At 38.4% G+C, this 22,807-nt stretch overlaps 1 protein-coding gene across 30 annotated transcripts in view; it reads right to left on the reverse strand.

Moving 5' to 3' along the window:
• Window positions 1-22,807, reverse strand: part of RALGAPA2 (Ral GTPase activating protein catalytic subunit alpha 2) — a 346,879-nt gene that overhangs the window by 166,269 nt on the left and 157,803 nt on the right. For all 30 annotated transcript variants that reach the window (XR_013535138.1, XR_013535137.1, XM_078371500.1 and 27 more), the window contains one exon: window positions 711-839. Coding sequence is in view for 28 of the 30 variants with exons in the window: in XM_078371500.1 (XP_078227626.1) it covers window positions 711-839 (129 nt within the window). In the remaining 2 variants the exon portion in view is untranslated. The remainder of the gene's footprint in view (window positions 1-710; window positions 840-22,807) is intronic.

Consider the following 22,807-nt stretch of genomic DNA (forward strand, 5'->3'; position numbering starts at 1 on the left):
TGAGCCCAGGAGTTTGAGGTTACAGTGAGCTAGGCATGATAGCACCATTGCACTTCAGCCTGGGTGGAGAATGAATGAGACTCTATCTCTTCAACAACAACTACAACGAAGTAAAGAAAAAGATAGTGCCTGAATAGCAGGGGTAAATGTAGACAGTAAAAACAAATTTTTCTTGTAGCCCTTACCAATCATTGAGTCCACTTCTACTTTTTATTACAAAAATTCTGCCCAAGCATTCCGACATGTTATTAAGAGAATATGTATTCACTTCTAGTTAAGATTTTTGTGTTCTAATATTTTAAGAAAATATTTTCTATGAGACTTATAATAAGACCTAATTAAAAAAAAACTTACTGCGAATGTACACTTCAAAACTCCCCATTTTAGACATTTATGTCTGTGCCTCCATTTACTGGAAAATGCTAATAAGATTCTAAGAGACAATTCCTGCTTCTGACTGTCTAAAGGTGCTGAAATATTAGTGAGGATATGATTTCTCACACTTTGGCCTTTTGATGAAACGCCTTTCCAATACCAGTGTGTCATCTTATCCTACAATTTCACACATCAGCTGCCAGGGTATCTACCCTGAGAGCCCAGTTTCACATTGCACTAATGAGTCAACACCTGTTAAGAGTGGAGAAATCTGAACCTTGTTAGCGATTGTGAAGCCTCCTGGGAGCTGGGATGCTGAGCATTGTCATACTCACCGTCAACATGTCTGTGCTAAGGACCCTGGCAGCGGCCGTGATGAAGTCCCCCACCAGCATTGAGAAGCCAGGAAAACCCAGGGAGAAAAAGCGGGGTGGGCAGTGCCTTATGATGGTATTTAAGATATCCTAAAAGGGAAGATGAGAAAACACAATTGTAATGTTCAACAAAATTCCAAAGTAGTCAGTTTGCAGGGTACATATGACCACTGTATAATAATCTAAGAGAACACAGATCACAGAAAATTTTCAGTGAAAGTGATATTGCAAACTGAGTTACTCCAAGGGTTATTGTACCCATTTTAAAGGTGAGAGATTAGAGATACTAAACTGTAAGATAAATTATCCAAAATCTAAATCATGACTCTGAGACTAGACATTTCCTATGTCCTCCATGTAAAGGTAGGCTCCTCGGACAGGCTACAGGAGTGATGAGGTAAATACGTAACTGTCACTGAAAGAAAATATATATCTGTTTTTGGCTTTCAATTTGCCACAGTTAAAGCACACAGCTACTTTAAAATATCTTAAAGTAGGCAAAGAGATGGAAAATTTCACTCTTCAGATAGTTTTATGTGCTAAGAAATGGGAATATGGAGAGTGCTAAGGAGATGCTGTAATCAGTGAAATGCTAAAGTCAGGGAGTCAGCATTGCTCTGAGTATAAGTGTGATCTCGCTGCAAGTACAAAGCGCAACAGGAGTAGCCTTTTGCATAGAGTACAGTGTAAAGAGCATCATCTGCCCCAGACGCCTTGTGTTCCTGTGTCTGTCATGGCCTCTCACTGATGGCTAGATGGCTCCTCACCCCCTCAGCTCTCTTCTGAAGCAGATATCTAATTCCTGCCTGTGGTAAATCAGGGGTCCACCATGGGACAGTATTCGTGCCATCCATGGCCAGGTCACATCTCTGAAGCCATATGTGCAAGAGAGTGTGTGTGTGTGTGTGTGGGGGTGTGTGTGTGTGTGTGTAATAAGAATTAGTAAGAAAACCACAAACCACAAACTTCTTTTATGCAGCTGTTGGTCATGTACATTAATCAAAACATACAGTGAAGTACAGTCACGTGTCGCTTCATGACGAGAATACATTCTGAGACATATGTCGTTAGGCAATTTCATCATCTTACGAACATCATAGAGTGATTTACACAAACCTAGATGGAGAGCCTACTACACATCCAGGCTATGTGGTATGGCCTATTGCTCTGAGGCTACCAATGTGCACAGCGTGTTACTATATCGAATACTGTAGGCAACAGTAACACAATGGAAGGTATCTGCATATCAAACCACATCTAGACATAGAAAAGGTTGAGTAAAAATACAGCACTATAATCTTATAGGACTACCATCATATATGTGGTCTGCCACTGACTGAAATGTCACATGACTATACTATAGCTATGTGCCTTGCCGTTATACAACCTATACTGTCAATATAAGAGCAAGAAGCAAAATAAAAACACACACACACACACACACAATCCTACTTTATTTTCTTAGATTTCAGTCTGGTTATCTAAAAAATCCTTAAATACAATCCTGATTTAATTCTGTCAATATCATTAGAGCAACACAGTAGTAACATGCTAAATTCTAACATGTTAAGTCTGTCGTAATAAAAATAACCTCACTTAACAACTTACCTTCTTAAAAAATTTACATGTGTTCACAAAACATTTTTCCTAAGACTCTTTTTTTCCTTACATGGGTCTTAGTTTCTACAAATCTTGCCATTTACATTCTTAAAATTACTCTATAATGCTTAATTCAATAGAGTTCACATATGGTAAATAGTTTAACAAGTATTAAAGTTTTAGCATTTCAGCAGACTTTTTTTTTTACACCAGAAATAAACAGATAAATAGATAGATAAGTAAAAAAGGAAGGAAGGAAGGAAGGAAAAAAAAACATGAACCATGCTTCTTCCAGGTTAATGTTTAAGCCTGCTTTAATCATGTCCTTTGATACACTGTAAGGTCCATATCAGTCAAGACAAACATTCTAAGGTACCGAGCAGATGGATGCTGCAGTTCAGAAAGTGTGTGGTAAACTCAGGATCCAAGAGTGGAACAAAAGATCCACCTTTTTCATAATTAAGCCTCTGATTAATGCCCTGGGCTCCTCACCACACACCTGTAATTACTCACAGAGGTACTCATTGTGCTGGGCCTTGTCTCGGAGTATCAGGCATCAAGCTATCCCGCAGCAGATGGAAGCACATTTCTGTTGACATATGTTGCAATGAAAGGATTCGTGCAAACCTGGCTAGCAAGGTAGCAGAATGCCATGCATCTGAAGATTACTAATGCAAACAACCACGATGTTAACTTTGTTATGTTTGTGTTCATTCCATCTGTTGAGATGTGGAACTAAACCTTGAAGCTTGTGGGCTTTAAAAATCTTTAGTACGTACTTGAATCAAGTAAGCCATTTTCACCGCTGGAATTTAGTTTTAATTTAAAAATACTTTTCTAGGCTAACTTTATGGGAATTATGAACTAAATGCTTTAACAAGCTAACACCACAATTTATAAATGAATCAATTTTGCCTCATAAGATTTGTATGTGTAAAGGCAATGATCTGTAGAATGGGGCATTAAAAAAAATTACTAAGTTGCTATACTGATGCTAAAGACAGCAGACAGACACGTAGCTGAGATAAAGTCACATGGCTCTCCCTCTCCCTGGACCTCAGCCAATCACTTCAACGGAAGCTGCTACTATGGGCAAGAAGGTTGGAAAGAGAGGGCAAAATAACAGATGGCTAGCCTACCCTACCCTGCCACCCACGTAAGACAGCGCCCTGAGGAGACACAGAGCCTGGTGAAGTCGCCAAAGACAGCACTGGGGGAGGGTAAATGGTGGGTTAAAGAGGGAACTATATGACCAGTTAGCCAAATTATGGCCATATGCCTGCTTATGTTGCTTCTCCACACTGAAATGGAACAACTTGAAGCCGGTATCTTTGTGATAACATTTTTAAAATTAGGAATAACCACGTGGCACTCTAAGAAGAGCAGCTGCATATTCCCAATGGAGGGACATCCATGAAATGTCCCACTCATTTCCAACTCAGTAGAATCCTTTCTTCACCTTCCCCACCATACAGTAAGGTCACAGCTCTAACAGGAGTCGTTGAAGAATAGAATAAAAATCTGAAACCTTCCTTATAGCTTCCAGGACTTTATACATACATGGGACAGGATGATGCTCTCCAGATATCAGTCATTCATGTGCAGCCTTCATGCCTTTTGCCATCTCCCTGTCCAAAGTGAACCTTTGCCTAACAGGTTTTTCAAAGTGACTCATGTTTTTATTTTATTTTATTTCCATAGGTTTTTGGGGAACAGCTGCTGTTTGGTTACATGAGTAAGTTCTTTAGTAGTGATTTGTGAGATTTTGGTGCACCCATCACCTGATTTGTAGCCTTTTATTCCTCACCCCCTCCCACCCTTTCCCCCAAGTCCTCAAAGTCCACTGTATTATTCTTATGCCTCTGCACTCAGAGCTTAAGTGAGAACATAAAATGTTTGGTTTTGCATTCCTGAGTTACTTTACCTAGAATAATGGTCCAATTATTCTGAAAAACCTATGTGTATCCTTTCTCAAAAGAAAAAGTAACTCAAATAATACAATGACAGTAACCAATGTGGCTAAATTTTTGCTAAAAATACCATCTTCTGATGAAGACTCTGGGTCTGAGACCAGCTCTCCTTATTAAACATAAGCACAGAAAGCAATGACAGGGTGGTGTGAGACAAGTTCTTCTCTCAATTCCAACTGGCCTACCTAAGAGTATCACAAGGACGTGCAGAGAAGAGGAATCACACTACTGTGTGATTCAATACTAATCAGCGCTGCCTCCACTGGAATGGCTAGTGAGAAACAGCCGGCACTCTGGTGCAGTGAAAAGAACTCTAGAACTGGGGCCATAGCCTTGTGTGACTGTGGGCATATCACATCATACCTAGAGCGTATGCCTCTCTAGATTCAAAGTTCAGAATGCTAACCATTACACCATGGGGCCACCACGAGTGTATGCTTCTCTTCCATAAAATGGAATGATACTCCCTTACGGAGCTGTATCTAATGGGATAGGAGATAAGAACATATGCCTTTGCAAAATGAAAAGAGCCATAAAGAAGTAAATAGAGTAGCAAGTAAATAATTATTTTTCAAAAAGAGGACTCTGAAGAGTTTTACTCTGTAGAATTTACTTTATAGGTGTAGTTTGTATAATTCAGTGAACTATTATTTTGCTCATCTACAGAAAGAATATTTTAAGATATTCTGAAGGGGCATAAACAAGCCTCTTAGATCACACATTATCCCAGAAATTTAAAAGCTCCAGAAATTAGTGCTTTCAAGCAACACCGTTAAGAAAACATTACAGTAATTAGCCATAGTGTATATAATTTACAAAGCAAAAAATGAAAGAACAGGAAAATTATCATTTTAGATTTTCTAGGATTCATTTTTCTAAGTAGTTCTAGAACTTAATACAAACAAGTTCAAGTTAGTATCATAGCAAGAATTAGTTTCTTTTTCACACATTAAACAGACTAAATAATAAACAGTAAGCTCCATGATACATGGAATCTAAAATAAAAGTAGGCATATTCTTTAAAGTTGAACATATGAAACACAGACAAAGACCTTTCACTGGTTTCGTTCAAAGACACTGAAGTTCGGCCTGCAATACAGTGAACAGACCACCAAACCAGTCTTTTCCTCGTCCTGTTCAAAAGCCCAAGTGCATACTATACACATTGAGTGTGGAAAGATCACTAAGATGATAATTGTGAATCTGCAGCTTATCAGAAGATTCTGGTTATGAGAAAGTAACTGGTGAGAACATCTGTCTCTTATCACTGATCTTGCAAAAAATCAGGTAATTCAAATAGAGGCGTGTTGCTTCCTCTCCTTCAAAGCACAGTTCTATAAACACAAACCATATTCAGCCTGGGAAATGAATCGCTTTAATTGAATGCTATGTACACAGTAACTGGAAAAACCATAAGTGATAAGAAAAACATATGGTGATGGCAACAGAAATCCGTTTATTCATTTTGCATAGTGTTGTTTCTTTAGTTCCCTTATAATTGACCTTTAGAGCGATAAATGTGTAAAATAATTTTGTTTATTATGGCTCCAAACCTTCCAACAATTACACAAAATGAAAATTTAAAAGGAAGGATTCATTCTGGAAGCATTTCCATTGTTTGCATAATTGCACAGCTATAATTTAGTGCTCGTGTTGTTATGGAAAATAAAAAAAGGGCGATTACAGGCCATTTCAATTCAAAATATTGCACAGTGGTGTCAAAATGGGGGAAAATGTTCACTTTAAAGCAGCTTAAAATGGATTAACCCTATAAACAAAAACATTTCAACATAGCATTCTATAAAACACAAATGTTCAAGAAGTAGCCATCCTCCAAACCGTATTAGAAATGTTGCAACTGTACTTTCACACCAATTATATATATATTATTCACTTAATATTTGTTCAGGGCCCAGCAGATGATGGTTGTAACACAATAGCCAGCCATCTGTCTCCCTGCCTTTCCTTCGTGGACTCGCGCCTGCTTCTCAAGAGCAAACAGATCCGGTTATTCCACCTACAGTCACTCCGTCCCTCCACAAGGCCAGACACAATCATCAAGAAGTAAAATCTGCATGTGAAAAATCACTCAATTCCTCATTTAACTTTTTACTTAAAGTAAAAACTAAAGCACTACACAGTTAGATGACTTTATCACTGTTGTTCAGAGAAGATGGCTGTCTTTTACCTAGGAAATTCTATAGGAAGTCCTTTTATTTAGTAAAGAGGGGAAGGTTGGGATCGTTTACCCCAGTAATCTGGCTAACAAAAAGATATAATTCATTCTATCCTTGGGTAATTAATTATAAAAATGTGAATGCGGAGAAATACATTTAACGCTAAATATGAATATAAACTTTAACAACGAAGCAGCAGCCAGGATCCTGTAGTACTTGAGGCATATTTTTAAGTGTTAGTTACTGCCTGCCTGCTGCAGATTATAAATGCTGAGTGATGAGAAATTTTTACTTACCAGAAGACCAGAATTGAAGAGACCTCAAAGTTCCAAGTCCTGATTCTCTCATTTCTGTTAGTGAGAATCTCTGCTCCTTCAGCTCTGGGCACAAGGACATACTTTACATACTACAAGCTGTTAACCTGGCTTCTGATTGTTAAAAAAATAAATCAACATGGCCCTTTGAAAAAAAAAAAAGCACAGCAGAGCATGGCACCAATACTTCATTTCCAAAAAAGTCATTGGGAATAAAAAGTTAGCAGAACAAAGCTGAAAATTACTTTTATGATTGGGGCCAAATAATACGTGGTGTATGCTTTCCATTATGTGTTAAAATGGCTAACTTGGTGCATCTGTGTGGGAAAAAAGCAGAGATTTTTACAAGTGTTGTACACAATGTGATTTCTTGAAGTACAACTATGTTACTGAGGCCAGGAGAAATATTACAGGACTGAGTAATCGGGTTCTGCACCTGGAGAATCAAAATTGCCTAGTGGCTGGGCATTGTGGCTCATGCCTACAATCCTAGCACTTTAGGAGGCTAAGGTGGGAGGATCACTTGAGCCCAGGTGTTCAAAACCAGCCTGGGTGACATATCAAGACCCTGCCTCTACAAAAAAATTAAAAAAAATAATAAGCCAGGTGTGGTGGTACACTCCTGTGGTACCAGCTACTTGGGAGGATGAAGTGGGAGGGTCACTTGAGCCTGGACATCAAGGCTGCAATGAGCTGTATTTGTAAGACTGCATTCCAGCCCAGGCAACAGAGAGAACCTGTTTTAAAACAAAACAAAATGCCTAGAACTTCTCACCAGCAGAACTGCTATAAAGAAGACTGAATTTCCTTGACAGCAACATGCAAAAGGGAAAGGGAATGGGAAACATGCAACAAACTCCCGAGGCCACGGGAGCTGCTCTGAGCATTTGCACAGTATCAGGATTTCAGGAGTGACAGAACAAGTGGACAGATGGCAGAAAAAGGCATTATGATGCTCAGCCCAAAAAGAGAACCTTGAATATTTTTTGTAACAGCTTATCTATAAAGAAAAACTTGGCTGGGCTTTAAACAGTGAAGATTGACTGTTCTGCTTCAGAAAATGTGGGATATAGATTTATTGACTTATTTAAGGAGCAATGCACATGAATTTTTTTATACTGAAGTTGATAAGTCACTCATCCATCTATAGTGCCTTTTTTTGTAATAGCTTTGAGATATACATTCATATATAATGAAATTCACCCTATGAAGTGTACAATTCAGTAGTTTTTAGTATATTCACAGAATTGCGCAACCATTACCACTAATTTGGGAGCATCACCCCAAAATGAACCCTATACCCACCAGCAGCTGTTCCCCATTTCTCATATACCCAGTAACTGGCAACTACTTGTCTACTTTCTGTCTCCATGAATCTGCCCACCCTGATATTTCAGAATTTAGAATCTCACAATATACATGGCATTATGTGTCTGGTTTCTTTTACTTAACATGTTTTCAAGGTTCATCCACATCATGGCACAGACTATTCATTCTTGTGACCAAATCAATATTCCATTGTACTGATATTTTGTTCATCTTTTCATCAGTTAATGGACATTTAAGCTGTTTCTACCTTATGGTAACTGGTTTTAATTTGGATTTCTCTGGTGAATAATGATGTTGAAGAACATCTGATTATTCACCAGGGAAATCCAAATTAAAACCAATTACCATGAGTATCTTTTCATGATCTTAGCCATTTTTATAACTTCTCTAGAGAAGTTTAAGTCTATATCTTTCACCCATTTTTTATTTGGGCTGTCTTTGTGTTGCTGAGTTATAAGAAATTTAAAAATTTTTTTAATTTTCATTTATTTGTTTATTTTTGAGACTAGCTAATAAGGCTGGCTAATTTTTGTATTTTTGGTAGAGATGGGGTTTCACCATGTTTCCCAGGCAGGTCTCAAACTTCTGCCCTCAAGCAATCCACCTGTCTCAGCCTCCCAAAGTGTTGGGATTACAAGCATGAGCCACCGTGCCCAGCTGCATGACTTCTTTATATATATTCGGGATACCAGATCAAATATATAATTTCAAATATTTTGTGGGTTGTATTTTCACTTGTTTGATAGCATCTTTTGAAGCACAAAAGATTTTAATTTTGATGAAGGATAATTTATCCATTTTTTCTTCTGTTGCTTGCACATTTGGTTTCATATCTAAAAGACTATTAGCAAATCCAAGGTTGTGGAGATCTAGTCCTTCCCTTTCTAAGAGTTGTATCATTTTAGCTCTCATATTTTGGACATAAAACATTTGGACATTTTGAGTTAATTGTGTATATGGCATGAGGTGGGGGTCCAACTTCGTCCATTTGCATGTGAGTAGCCAGTTGTCCCAGCATCACTTGTTGAACTGACTATTCCTTTCCGACTGAATTGCCTTTGGACTCTTGTCAAAAAATCAGCTGACCATGGGCATATAAGTTTATTTCTCAACTCCCAATTCTATTCCATTGATCTACATGTCTAACCTTTTACCAGGACCACACAGTTTGGATTACTCTAGCTTTTGGAGAACTTTTGAAATAGAAAACTAGTAATTCTCTAATTTTGTTCCTTTTTGAGATGGCTTTGGTTATTCAGGATTCCCTGCAATGCCGTAAGAAACTTAGGATCAACTTTTCCATTTCTGCAAAAAACACCATTGAAATTTTGATAGGGATTGTATGGAATCTATGCATCAGTTTGAGGAGTACTATTATTTTAATAATATTAAGTTTTCTGATCCACAGATACTTTTCCATTTATTTAGGTAGTTTTTAATGTCCTACAGCAAGGTTTGCAGTTTTTAGTGTATATAACTTGCAAGACCTGGATCAAATTTATTTCAAAGTATTTTATTCTTTTTGGTGCTATTATAAATGGAACTGTTTTCTTAATTTCATTTTCAAATGTCCATTGCTGTGATATAGAAATACAGTTCATTTTTATACATTGATCTTGTATCCTGCAACCTTACAGAATTATTTACTAGCTCTAGTAGGTTTCATTTTTTTTTTTTCAAGTAGGTTTCTTTTTTAAGTGTGTGTTTATTTCTTGAGGTTTTCCAAATACAAGATCATATACTCAGTGAATATACATAACTTTCATTTTCCTTTCCAGTCTGGCTTTTATTTCATTTTCTTACCTAACTCCCTGTCTGGAATCTCTGGTACACTGTTGAAAAGAAGTGGTGAGAAAAGACATTCTTGTCTTGTCCCTGATCTTAGGGAGAAAATCAGAGTTTAAAATGGAAATGCCAGTTATTTCTTTGGTGGGAAGAAAGCCAGAGCCTATGATGTGGCAAACAAGCCCAGAGCAACCTTTTTGCAAAATATTTTTGGAGTAGCAAATGAGTGCTCTCTGCAAGGATGCTCAGAGTGCTGTGAGATCAGAGCCTCTAAGAAAAAACTGCTTCTCCATCACATGAATCAGCTCTCTCCCCGAGGCTCAAGTCCTTTGCTACGTGAACAAAACATAAAGCCCCTTTTCTCTGGCCAACACAGCACCCTGCCTGAAGCCCATGGATCACGAGGGGCTACTGTTTTCACGTGTGTTTTCTATAATAGGCATTTCAGAGCTCACTAAAGAGACGGACAGGGAGATGTCAAACCTATCAAAAAATTCTGGCACATTTATAATTCCATAAGATGACAAAACTGTTGTAGGGTCGTGGAGAGAAGTGACTTACCAGCTGCACCAATAGTGCCTTGAAGGTGCCATGGTTTGACTATTTAATGACTGTCTTAGTCATGACCCTGATAAGCTTCAAATCTACACCATTACAGTTTGTACAACAGGCTGCCTTAATGAGGATGATGCAGATGCTCAAGAGCAGTTATTAAACCCTCACAACGAGATTTTAGCAAATGAGGGCTTCAACAAGTTGTTGCCAGCAAGTGATAACAGTGGAAGTGACTCAGCTGCATCAGATTCGTGTGTAAGGTGCTGTGAGTGTTAGACGCTGGTGCAGCACTCCAAAAGCAGATCAGGCCTGATGGCCAAAGCTCAGGAGAAGCCTACACAAAAAGGCATTTATACAGCACCGAGGAAGTTACTGTGGGCTGGGGATGCGGGAAGGCTAGGGCAGGAAAATACTAACATCTTTTTCTGAGGCGCCCAGCTGCTTGTCTCAGAAGAGGCTAAACTGAGCCAAGTGTCTCTGCTTGTCTCCTCCACTCCCTCCTCTACAGCTTTACATGTTCTCTAGCAGAAGGAAAAGCAGGGTCACTGCCATCACAGATAAAAGGATGGGCAAAAATGCACTTACAGTGCATAATCATATAAGTAATATTAAGGTAACAATTGCCAAAATGAGTCAAATGTGCCCTCACAAAATTAATATAGGTACTGCAGAGTCAGGGAACTATACTTTTCCCAGGTTTATTATTCACTCTGTCTCAAGAATGCATCTCCTAGAAATACATTCTTCTTAGAATATTAAAAAGAAATTCGGGAGAAACCACAGACTTAACATAGTCAGGTGTTGCTTAAGGTTATGCCTGCAAGGGCATAGCAAAAATTTAATTGACACTGCCAGTGATGCCAAGTAAAATAATCTTCTCATTCTAATGTTAGAATCTAGATTAGGACCCAACTGCCCATAATGTTACCCAAGAATGAAGCAGAAAAAAACAGTGGGGAAAACATACCCCTACTGAATTTGGGTAGAAAAGGTTATTTAATTATTCCTTTGGAACCATAAAAACTTAGAAAAGAGATCCAAGAGAACATCATTCGATCTTTTCATTTTACAGACACGGAGAAAGACATTAGTCAAGGCCAGAACTCCAGTTAGCAGTAAGGTTTAAACGCAGAGCCAAGCAGGTCCTGTTCCTTACGGGCAGGGAAGCTGTTAAGTCGGGGTCAGTGAAGTACCATTTGATATTTGTGAATAGCGGGCCTCATATATAGTGCATAGCACTACTTCGAGGACTTACTTAGTTTTGAAACCTGAATTCTTCTTTCATCTCACTCACTTTGCCTAATAATCATTTATTAAAAATGCAAATAATACCTTTTAAAGCTATACTTTCAAGGGAAGTCAATAAATGATTGCTACAGCTTAAAAATATGCTTCCAAAAAGAAACACGTAACTTCTACCCTCAGAAATATTATCAGATGAGGGAACTGGCTCATAAAATGCTGTCTTCAAGATAAAGGGGTCTTCCACCAAAGCCATCTTCTTAGGAAATTACTGGGTATGAGGGGTAAGGGGGGAACTGTGTGGGGAGGCTGGGGCAGTGAGGGGAAATTTATTAGAAAGATCTTATGAAAAAAAAAGAAAGTTTACCAGGACTCCAGCAACAAATTAAGATTCCTATTTTTCCCTCAAAATGAACACTAGAGAACACCAGTTCTTTGTGGCTTCTGTGCCCATCTGTGATCTTAACTCTGCTTAAAACAAACAAACAAACAAAAAACACCCCACGGCTTCTAATGCCATCATAGACTAGCATGTCCCAGGCATTTAAACATGCTTCCTTCTCATGTGTTGAAATCAGGAAGCCTGGCTCTCAGGTTTGGGTAAAAATGAGTCTGCTTCACAGCACTGAATTTTGCCAGGATGTTTCCCAACCTATGCCTAAGAACAGATTAAAAAGAAACAATGATTTCTCTAAGTACTTCCCATGTCTTCTGGTGGGTTCAATATCAGTAAAGAAATTAATTTTAGCATATGATTATTATCCATTCTTTTCATTCTAAGAAAATGCAAAATGCATGCCCTCTAGTTTATTTTCTAACAAGTAAAATTACTCCGCCTGCACAAAGCAGAAAAACTGAAGCTCTCAACATTTTTGTGCTCCGGGAAAAAAAAAAGAGGGCAACCCTGTGGTGGTTCATTTCAGGAGTCTACAGACCATCTCACTAATATGGGTGAAGGTCTGGATGAATTAGAATGACAATTTCCCACCCCTCCCATTTAGACAATTTGTGTTTAGACAAAGAGCTCTCAAGAATGACTGAAATTTGAGAGAAGAATCCCAAAGAATCTATCAACCTGCTTATGGAGTAACCTCAGGCCAGATCCACTAGCAAAGCAGCAAAAACCACAACCTGACAGTATACTTGTCCTGCCCATCCTATGATGAAAAGTCCCCCATATACAAATCCCATACAGAAGTAAGCAGGGAGGTCAATCAGCCTCTAAATGTTGAACAAATGGCTTGCTGCTTCAAATTCTAGGAATACCTATTTTACATTTTGATTTTTGACGTATATATAACAAAATTCACTTTAGGGACTTTAAAACAACTTTTTTTTTAAAATGAATGTGCTTTAAGAGTAGACTTTTGAGCTAATGAGGAAATAGGAGGAGGAGGGCTTTAAAGATAAAATTCTAGTAAAAGATACAGCTAATTTGTCATCTGAACTTGTGCAGATGCTTTCCCGCCCGAACAACAATTTCATCATCTGTAAAATGGGAATAAAAATGCATGGACACAGAGAGGGGAGTACTAAACACTGGGGTCTATAGGGGGAAAAGGGGAGGGCCAGTGGGAGGGGGAGGTGGGGAGGGATTGCCAGGGGAGAAATACCAAATGTGGGTGAAGGGGAGAAAGCAAACAAAACACACTGCCCTGTGTATACCTATGCAACTGTATTGCATGCTCTGCACATGTACCCCAAAACCTAAAATGCAATAAAAATAAATAAATAAATAAAAAACACATGCAAGTTTCTAAAAAAAAAAAGAAAATGCAACATGCCCTGCTGTACTCTTCAAAAGAGCAAAGGAGATAGTATCTGAAAGCATTTTATAAATTCCAAAGTTCATAATTATTCTTTTTATTAAGTAACAGCAGCATTTATTCATGATCTTATTAAAATATTAATTTTCCAGGATCATTTGAAATTCTCAAGTGCTAGCTGGATTGAAGGTACCATGTTAGTTGCTGTGAGGTTCTGAGGTAGCCCCTGCCTTCCAGCAATGACCTGTTAGGGGAGGGGAGAGGTACTCATAGCTAAGAGTGAGGCCACCAAGAGCACAAGGCTCCTGCATGATGGGGACAGTAGGTATGTCATGGGAACCAAGGAAGGGAAGCAAACAGGTGGCACAAGACACTGGGTCTTGATGAAGGGACCATTCTGCATGTGTTCAACTAGACTCCAGCACAGAGGAAAATGGCAGGTATTTTGTTTTAATGTCATATTACTAAAAGGTTCTCTTTTGCTAACATTTCTTCAGTCCACAAATACCTACCAAAGGATATTTATTCCATGGAAGAACAAAAGGAAAACTGTTGCTTATTGTTTCTTTAGAAAACAATGTTCTCTGTAAAATGTGTTTCAGTAAATAGCATTAATAGCTGAACAATCTGCAATTACCACAATACCACTTATTGTTATGTATTAAAAAGAAATCAACAGAAAAAAAGAGATTATTTCCCACAAGGAGAGCACTTTTCTCACAGAAACAAAAATTGCAATTTAAAATGCTTTTCTTGACATTATTTCCTTCTATCCAAGTCTATCCTTTATGAATTATAAACCATAGTCATTATTTAAATCTATTATATTCAAAAATCATTCCTCTCCAAATGGGAGTTTATGTATCCCCCTTCCCCAAGGATAACCTTAGTACTTGAAATGTCTCTGTCTCTCAGCGCCTCTGTGCCTGGAGAAAAATGTAACATTTCTTAAAGTCTTCACAGAACTCGAAATGAGAAAAGATGGTCGTATAGGTCAATAGCTTTATTCCAAAGGGCAGGTACTGCAGCGAATGTACCAGCCTACTGAAGGCCTAACTATCTTCACCTTCTCAAGGTCCCAGAGTCATTAGAAACCCACTTCATGGAACAAGCAGCACAAGCCAAACAGGCTATGCATGTGGTCACTGATTCAAGGATGCAGTGACTTGAGTGCAAGGCTAGGAAGGGCTCAGGCTCTACTAAAGTGAATGTTCCTTTTTTCTGAGGCTGTACTAGAGGGTCAGATAGTCTTGGCCTGAATTCTTTAGAGCTTGGAAGGCTTACAGACATACAATCTATTGCCTGCAATATTTAAACAGGAAACTGGGTTTAGTGTCTCCTGATAACAAGCTGGAATCTACCTATTAGTTCTGGCTCTGGAGGTAAAACAGTCTCTCTCCACACAGCACTGCTTTATACATTTGAAGAAAGCAATTATCTGTGTCCATGAACCAACCCTTTTCTAAGCAAGCTGTTCTCTCAGCCATCCTGCTTCCTCTTAGCTACTCAGGCAGTGCTCATGCAAGAAATGGAACCTGAGCTCCCTTCCCGTCTCCTTTCATTCATACAGTGCCTTGGGCTTTGCAGATGCAGGTCACACCACTTTCTACTTCGGGCTCCCAGGCAAAATCCATCTCAGATAATTTTCATGTTAACTTCAGAATTAATCAGAATGTTCCATGTTTTATTTCTTAAATTGAATCTTTTAGATGTAGAATTTAGTAAGCTGAACCATATGAAATTGCACCCCCTTTTTGAAAACCCATATAACTCTACCTGAAACATTAACTTTCTTAATCTCCCTGGTTAAATTTTCGTATGTATTTGTTTCCTTTGTTAAGCTAAGAGAGTAAGACTTTCACTGTTTTTGATTACAGAGTTGTGTCATTTAATTTATATCACCTAGCTCTTCTCTTAGGACAATGTCATCTGCACAAGTACTCCTCTAGGGCAAGGTTTCTCAACCTCAGCACTAGTGACATTTTGGGTCATAAATTCTTTGTTGTGTTTCTGTGCAATCTAAAATACTTAACAACATCTCTGGCTTTCACCCACTACATGACAGTGCACTTCCCTCCCCTAGTTATGACAACCAAAAGTGTGTCCAGACATTGCCACATGTTCCCTTCAGGGAGCAAAATTCCCTGCCCCTCAAGAGTCACTATCCTAGGGTAATGAAAGTTGACTAGCTCACCACAGTAGAAAGTTAATGCCTGCCTTGAAACTGATAGTTGGAGTCAAAATTTCAAGCGAAGTGGTTCAGCTTGGCTGCTTTGGTCACCCGTTCTTCCCCATGATGCAATGTGGATTTGGAAAAGCAAGTCTCAGAAGGTTTTCTTTTTTTCTTCAATTTTCTATCAATCAATATATTTACTGAGCATCTACCCTCTCTGGGAAAAGACAGAAGGCACTCCAGTGATTCTATTAAAAAAGATTCCAGTGACCTAGGTTTTGTGACAGGCCACAGTAGAGTCTCCTTCCAGAGAGAAACCTCAGAGCAAAAGAACACCGTTCTCTGCTGAAAAATGTATGCCAATTGATACACGATATCACACGGTAACAGTTTATCAAGAACAAAATCTTTCCTTTGCCCACATATACTGAGAGGTGCTATTATACTTCATTTTTATGCTTTATTTTATGTGGCATAGCTTATTAAATACTGGAAGATTTGTAGCTAAATATATACAATTCATATTCATCACTGATAACATTTAAATCCAACCAAGGAAATCAAACAAATCCCTCGTTTCTGGCCTGTCAGGTAGATTTTTTTTCTCTCTGGATCAGCCTCCATGCTATTATCTTACACTTTTTAAAGCTGTGAAACAAGTTCACTGCACATGTGTTAAACCTCATAACCGAAACCTCTGCCATCTGTTACCTCCTACATATTTTTACTTTCCTTATTGAGGTATAACTGGGCTCCAGCTACAGATTAATGAAAATAATTATTGGTTCTACAGCTGTAAAGAAAAAAAATCTCCCCCATTTATTTTTGGTGCAGTCATCTGTTGACGTCTTTGTGGTGATTGATAGCTGAATAAAGTTATAATAAATTTTCACTGATAAACTTTGATGAATCTGTGGCTTGTCCATTCCCATGAAAACTTATGGAAAACACTCAGAAGGCATTGGATGCTATCTGATGGTGTAATATTAATTATATGACAGCTTCTATATTTTATCAATCTGAATTTGTACAATAAGCACAAATAGGAATTATTATTAACTTAGCAATACGTGTCAGGAGAGAGTTGACATATCTCATCTGTCCTTATCCTTTAATCAAACCTAAGTCAAACCTGGAAGTTTTGTTTATTGGTGCAGTAAACTCCCCTTACAGTCAATAACATTTCATTAATTTGAATAAAGTAAATTCAGTTCAAAAATTGTATTTTTAGAAAAATAAAAGGACTTGTTTTTAAGTGCCACATTCCTTTCAAAAACAATCGGTAACAAATATGTCTTAGTTAACCAAAACATCAAATAACAGAGTTCTTTAGACATTCCATTTTAATAATTATAAATACATTAACAATTTGCAAATCAACTGCTTGAATTCCAACAGAATTAGAAAAGACGTTCTCTTAAGTAGAGAGAAAATGTCCCTGGAAATCTTTCCTGCACATTTCTAATTCCTAACAGGCAAGAAATCTTTGGGGACACCCCTTGATATATACGTGGATGCACCCACTTGGCCTGTCCTGTGCTACAATGTCGAAGGTGAGGGAAGGGTCACCAAGACGTGCCCTGAAACTTACAATCACTTTATCCTATCATGCCCACTTGCCGTCCTTTTCTCAATTCATCTTGCCTTTCTGAATCGACATCTGCTTTGACAGACAATGGGAATAATGCCAGGACACTACTTTCTCAGGACACTTACCAATCAGTACTACATCCCATCTCTCCAACATATTTCACACACACACGCACGGCACGCACGCACAAAACACATATGATGTGCATATATATACAAAAATATACACATATCATGAATTTACACACAGACACACAAACCCCATCTGTGTCTCAGTCCTTGTTAGCCCTCATTACCTTACCCCTGGGCTATTACAATAATTTCCTTTCTGTGCTTGTTTTCATCATTCTTTCACAATTACAACGCACCCCCACTTTATCACTGTGGTTTAAGCTTCTTAAAAATGCTCTTCTGGTCACATGGAGTATCATGCTCAAAAACTCAACAGCTCTCCACTGTCTATGGGATGAAAACTACTTTGGATCGAGGCTCTTTAGAGTGCTGCCTGGATTCATGACCACATATTATTTCTATGCATATATCTAGCATTAAATCAAAGCCACTCTAGTCACTGTTCTTGAATACAGCCTGAAAAGTTCTATATCTTTGACGTGAAACTCCATCTTGCTTCTTGTCCTACTATCTAAATCCTATCCATCCTTGAAAGTCCTGCTAAATCCCCTCTCCTCTGTGAGCTGCTTTCAAATCAACTTAGCTAAAAGGATATTCAACAGTCTCATTTTCATAACCTGTATATCACTACTTATTTGTTTTCTTCGCACAAGTTGCTGGACATTACAGATACTTGTTTATGTGTCTCACACTATCGTAACCTGACTAGGTCTTTATATGGCGGGAAAAAATATTCAACATAAAAGATCACTGAACTTTGTGCCACATTTAGGAAGGAGTGATGTGTCCCTAATAATAAAATGCCTAAAAATAAACCAGAGGATCTAAGAACGCTCAGTGGGAAAGGGTCTGAGAGGCTCTCTAGCCCAATTCGTTCACTTGACTAATTGTGGGTAGGTGGGGGCCCCATGGCCAGTGAGTGACAAAGCCGAGTCTAGCTCTAAGGTACTTTAGTTCCCACTATCAGGCCTGCCATCCATGACAGTCATATGCCGTTCTTAAAAGTCAATATATTCTAAAGTCATCTTATATCCTGAACTCTTGGAAGTATGTTTTCCAATTCTTAAAAACCTGAGGAATAAGGCCCCAAGTTAGTCCTATTTTTATTTGTAGTATGAGCCAAAAAATTTTTAAACTGTTTTTAAAGCTTTATTTATGCACATCAAAGTTATTATTTAATCCTCAGAACATCAGTTAGATCTTTCAATTCACAAATAAGTACTTTATCTGCTAGTGTTGAATTAAAATCCTGTAAATTAAAACCTTGGTAAAATCACTTGCTGTACAGAGTGAGCACTTTAGAGACATGTATTAAAATTCTTTCCTGGGATTCAAGATAAACAAGGCCCCCAATTTGCCATCTCAGTTCTTTACTTTTTCTGGAACTGAACACTCATTTATGTTTCGCCTTAAATATACTTTGAAATTTATGTTTACCTAACCTATATGGTTCTGTAGTTGTAAGTCTAAATTTTCAGCAAAGAACAACTCTTTGTCTGAGAAAAGGTGATGCAATTATTACATGTCACTGCATGATACAGGCTGTCTGGGGTTATTAATAGAGTCAGGTATGGCCAGTTTACAAGTATTGCTCCTGCACCTTGCTTTCAAAGCTCACTGCTGAGTCTCATGTTCACTGAGGGGCCTCATGGGATCCTTTTACAAATGCCTGTTTATTATTATATTATTCCATCATATATCTCATGAGAGGAGGTTGTAACATCCGTTAAGAAAATCACAAATTACTCTGACTTCTTTGAGAGAATACTGCTCTATATATGATGTTTAAAATTATGGTTTCTTTAACATCGATGTGACAAAAGTTTCATTAAAATGTGGAGTTAAATGAAAGCAAAATGTTCCTATAAGCTAATATTATTGCCTACAATATAAGTGGCTAACATTTTTAAATTAATGCTAAGTGCATTCAGCAACTGAAATACAAACCAGTGTGGATCACGTATTGCCAATGCCCAGCACAGCACTTTGCAGAGCAGTTACTGGCTGAGCCAGAGTCTTACTTGCAGACAACAAAAACCACTGTTTTGAGATTAAGAAGAAAGATATTTATATGAGGGTGTTAAATGGCTTATAGAATGTCTTGAAGTGCCAGGGAACCAATCACAAATCTCCACCGCCAGGAAACATTGGTAAGCATCCACATCACAACTGTTCCAGCAGAGCCTACTGTCTGCTCATCTCACCAGTGATGCTGGTGCCGGAGCAGTACCTCCATGACAGGAGGACTCAGCTCCCCTGTGCTGCTGCCACCACTCCCCACAACGACTTTCAAGTGCCATGTTGGTTTCTGCCTCTGCTGGACAGAACTTGGCTCAATGCCAACCCAGCTGCAAAGAGTCTGGGATATGCAGCATTCAGCTTTCTAGCTTTCCTTGTACAGAACGCTCACTGGGTGGGGTGAAAAGTGAGGGGAAAGTGAGCTGATGGCCACAGACACAAAAGAAACACTTCTGGACCTTAAGCATGCACAGGTAAAAACAAATGGTATCAATAGGCATGTCTATCTACAGCACAAGGAATGGTTATTTCTCCACATGTTGTAAGATTCCACAATGCCTAGTTACATTTTTTAGTCAGATTATTATGTTTACAGTAAGAACATGTATGGAGAAAGAAAAACAATCAGCACTTTAAGATATCAGAAATAAATGATGTTACTCAAGGAGCTGCTGTTTTTCTCCTCATCCTTAGTATTATTACAAGGGCTCATGCTTACTGAGGGGTCATACCCATGATCCAGACTGAATGCATTATGTTTTACCTCTTTCAAGGTAGGCACTATTATTATCCTCATTCTATAGCTAAGGGAGCCAAAGCACAACGAACCCAAATGATCTGGCTACTAAGTAACAAAGCCAAGACTGGAACTCCAGACAAGCTGACTTGAGGTCCCTGCTCTTAACCAATACAATTTATCATATTCTATTACACTAGATCATAACTTTATGCTGTTATGATCCAAATACGTAGCTTGATAGCTAACTCAGGGCAGAATAACACACACTTCTATATTGGAGAGACGTTTCATGCTTTTTTAGTGCATTACAAAGTACGATAATACAACGTTACGGATGAAAATGACAAAGACCCATATTTCCCAAAATGTCTATATGTAAATTTGCAACATAATTTTACATTAATGTAGGTTTTGCATTTAAAAGAGAATTTAACTTTGATGTATAACAGACAAATTGACAAATTACATTAAGACATTAAATCCATAAGTCATTGTTACAAAACAGTTCACTTGTTTTGAGCAACGAAAACCTTCCAGTCTTTGATACATGTTCTTACAAACATAAAAATAAAATTCCTTTCCTCAACTGTCCTTTTCCATTTCACACATATTAATCTTTCCATCTATTTTAAATAATCATGAAATTAATAGGAACCGGATTTTTTGTTTGTTTTGTTTTGTTTTTTGAGACAGAGTTCTCATTCTGTTGCCAGTCTGGAGTGCAGTGGTGGGATCTCGGCTCACTGCAACTTCCGCCTCCTGGGTTCAGGCAATTCTCTTGCCTCAGGCTCCCGAGTAGCTGGAACTACACGTACGTGCCACTATGCCCAGGTAATTTTTTGTATTTTTAGTAGAGACCGGGTTTCACTATCTTGGCCAGGATGGTCTTGATCTCCTGACTTGTGATCTGCCCACCCTGGCCTCCCGAAGTGCTGGGACTACAGGCGTGAGCCACCGTGCATGGCCAGAAAGTGTTTTTAATAAATCCAAATCATAGGTCTTTCATGTCAAACTATTTTGGGGAATTCTGAGGTGAAAAAGCTGCTTAAGTATTAGGAAAAACTAAGAACAACAAGAAACAGCTTTAGAAGAGAAACTGAAAAACGATGAAGAACTAAGAAGCAACTGTAGCATCCTGGTCAACATGGTGAAACCCCATCTCTACTAAAAATACAAAAAATTAGCTGGGCATGGTGGTGCGTGCCTGTAATCCCAGCTACTCAGGAGGCTGAGGCAGGAGAATTGCCTGAACCCAGGAGGTGGAGGTTGCGGTGAGCCGAGATCGTGCCATTGCACTCCAGCCTGGGTAACAAGAGCAAAACTGCGTCTCAAAAAAAAGAAGCAGCTGCCGTGGAAAGGCCCTTCCAGGCTGAGTTGGGTACTCTAATGAGGAGGATTCTGAAGTGGGGTGGGACTGAGGGCAGAGCCCAGGCAAAATAAAACAGAAGGGAGAAACAACATCAAGGACTATTGAACCAACATGCTAGCTGTGAATCAAAAAAAAAAAACATATATGGTGAAATAAGTCAGGCCTGCATGTGAATTCTAACAGCCTTTTTAACATGTGACACTAGGCAAAGTTTTTGATATTTTTTTTAAACTTCATAATTTATAAAATGGACCTCAGGGGCTGGGCACTATGGTTCACATCTGTAACCTCAGCATTTTGGGAGGCCAAGATGAGAGACTGCTTGAGCCCAATGAACTGATTGTGCCACTGCACTCCAGCCTTGGCAATGGAGGGACACCCCATCTCCAAGCAATCAATAATAAAATAAAACAGGCCATGATATTTATTGAATTGAATTGCAGAAAAGACTCAATGGTACAACATCATGCACTCCCCAGCACACAGCCTGGCACTGTGAGTCCTGAATAAATAAACACCCCCAAGCCCCACCAGCCCACCAGACACAAAGCAATTGAGCAGAGGGAAGCACACTGGCAGACCCCTTCACAGGCAGGCTGGGTAGCCCTGAAAGTCACACCAAATTTTCTTCATAATTTACACTTATTTTGAAAGTGTTCATGATCTTAGTAATTTTGTAAACCAGTAACCTCAATTAAAAAAAAAAAAATTTGTTGTCAAGGAAAAAATAAAGCCATTTCAAAGCATGTTTTCCATCACACCAATCAACCACAAACCCATGTTACACATATACTGTGGGAAATACTACTTGATAAGTTCATTGCGTTAGTATTAAATAAGTTATTAGGATAATTAAAACTGGATAAAAATACTAAAAATGGTTGTTTTGGAATGCACTACATTTTTCTGGCTGTTTGGTATATGTATTATTATTTTTTAAGATACAAATGACCATGTCTGTTTACATAATAAATTTTCTATCATATTAGATGAAACTATAACTTTCCAGGATTGACAGAGAACACAACACATCTACTTTACAAATAGTTTTTTAAACTAAAATGTCTTCAATTACTATGAATACCATTGTGTTTGAAAAGATTTTAGCATCTTATAACTTATTTAATTCAACACTTTATTGGTCACTACTGACGTAACTTTGATACTTTCAGATTTAAGAAAGAAGTTTGTAAAACAACTGTGCCACACACAGCATAATGTTCAAACACCCATGAACCACAAAGCTGTGTTGTGCAGACAAGTGTGCCACCCAGAGGCAAAAGGAAGAAACCCACCTAG

This window comes from Callithrix jacchus, chromosome 5, assembly GCF_049354715.1.
Source record: "Callithrix jacchus isolate 240 chromosome 5, calJac240_pri, whole genome shotgun sequence".
NCBI classification, from domain to species: domain Eukaryota; kingdom Metazoa; phylum Chordata; class Mammalia; order Primates; family Cebidae; genus Callithrix; species Callithrix jacchus.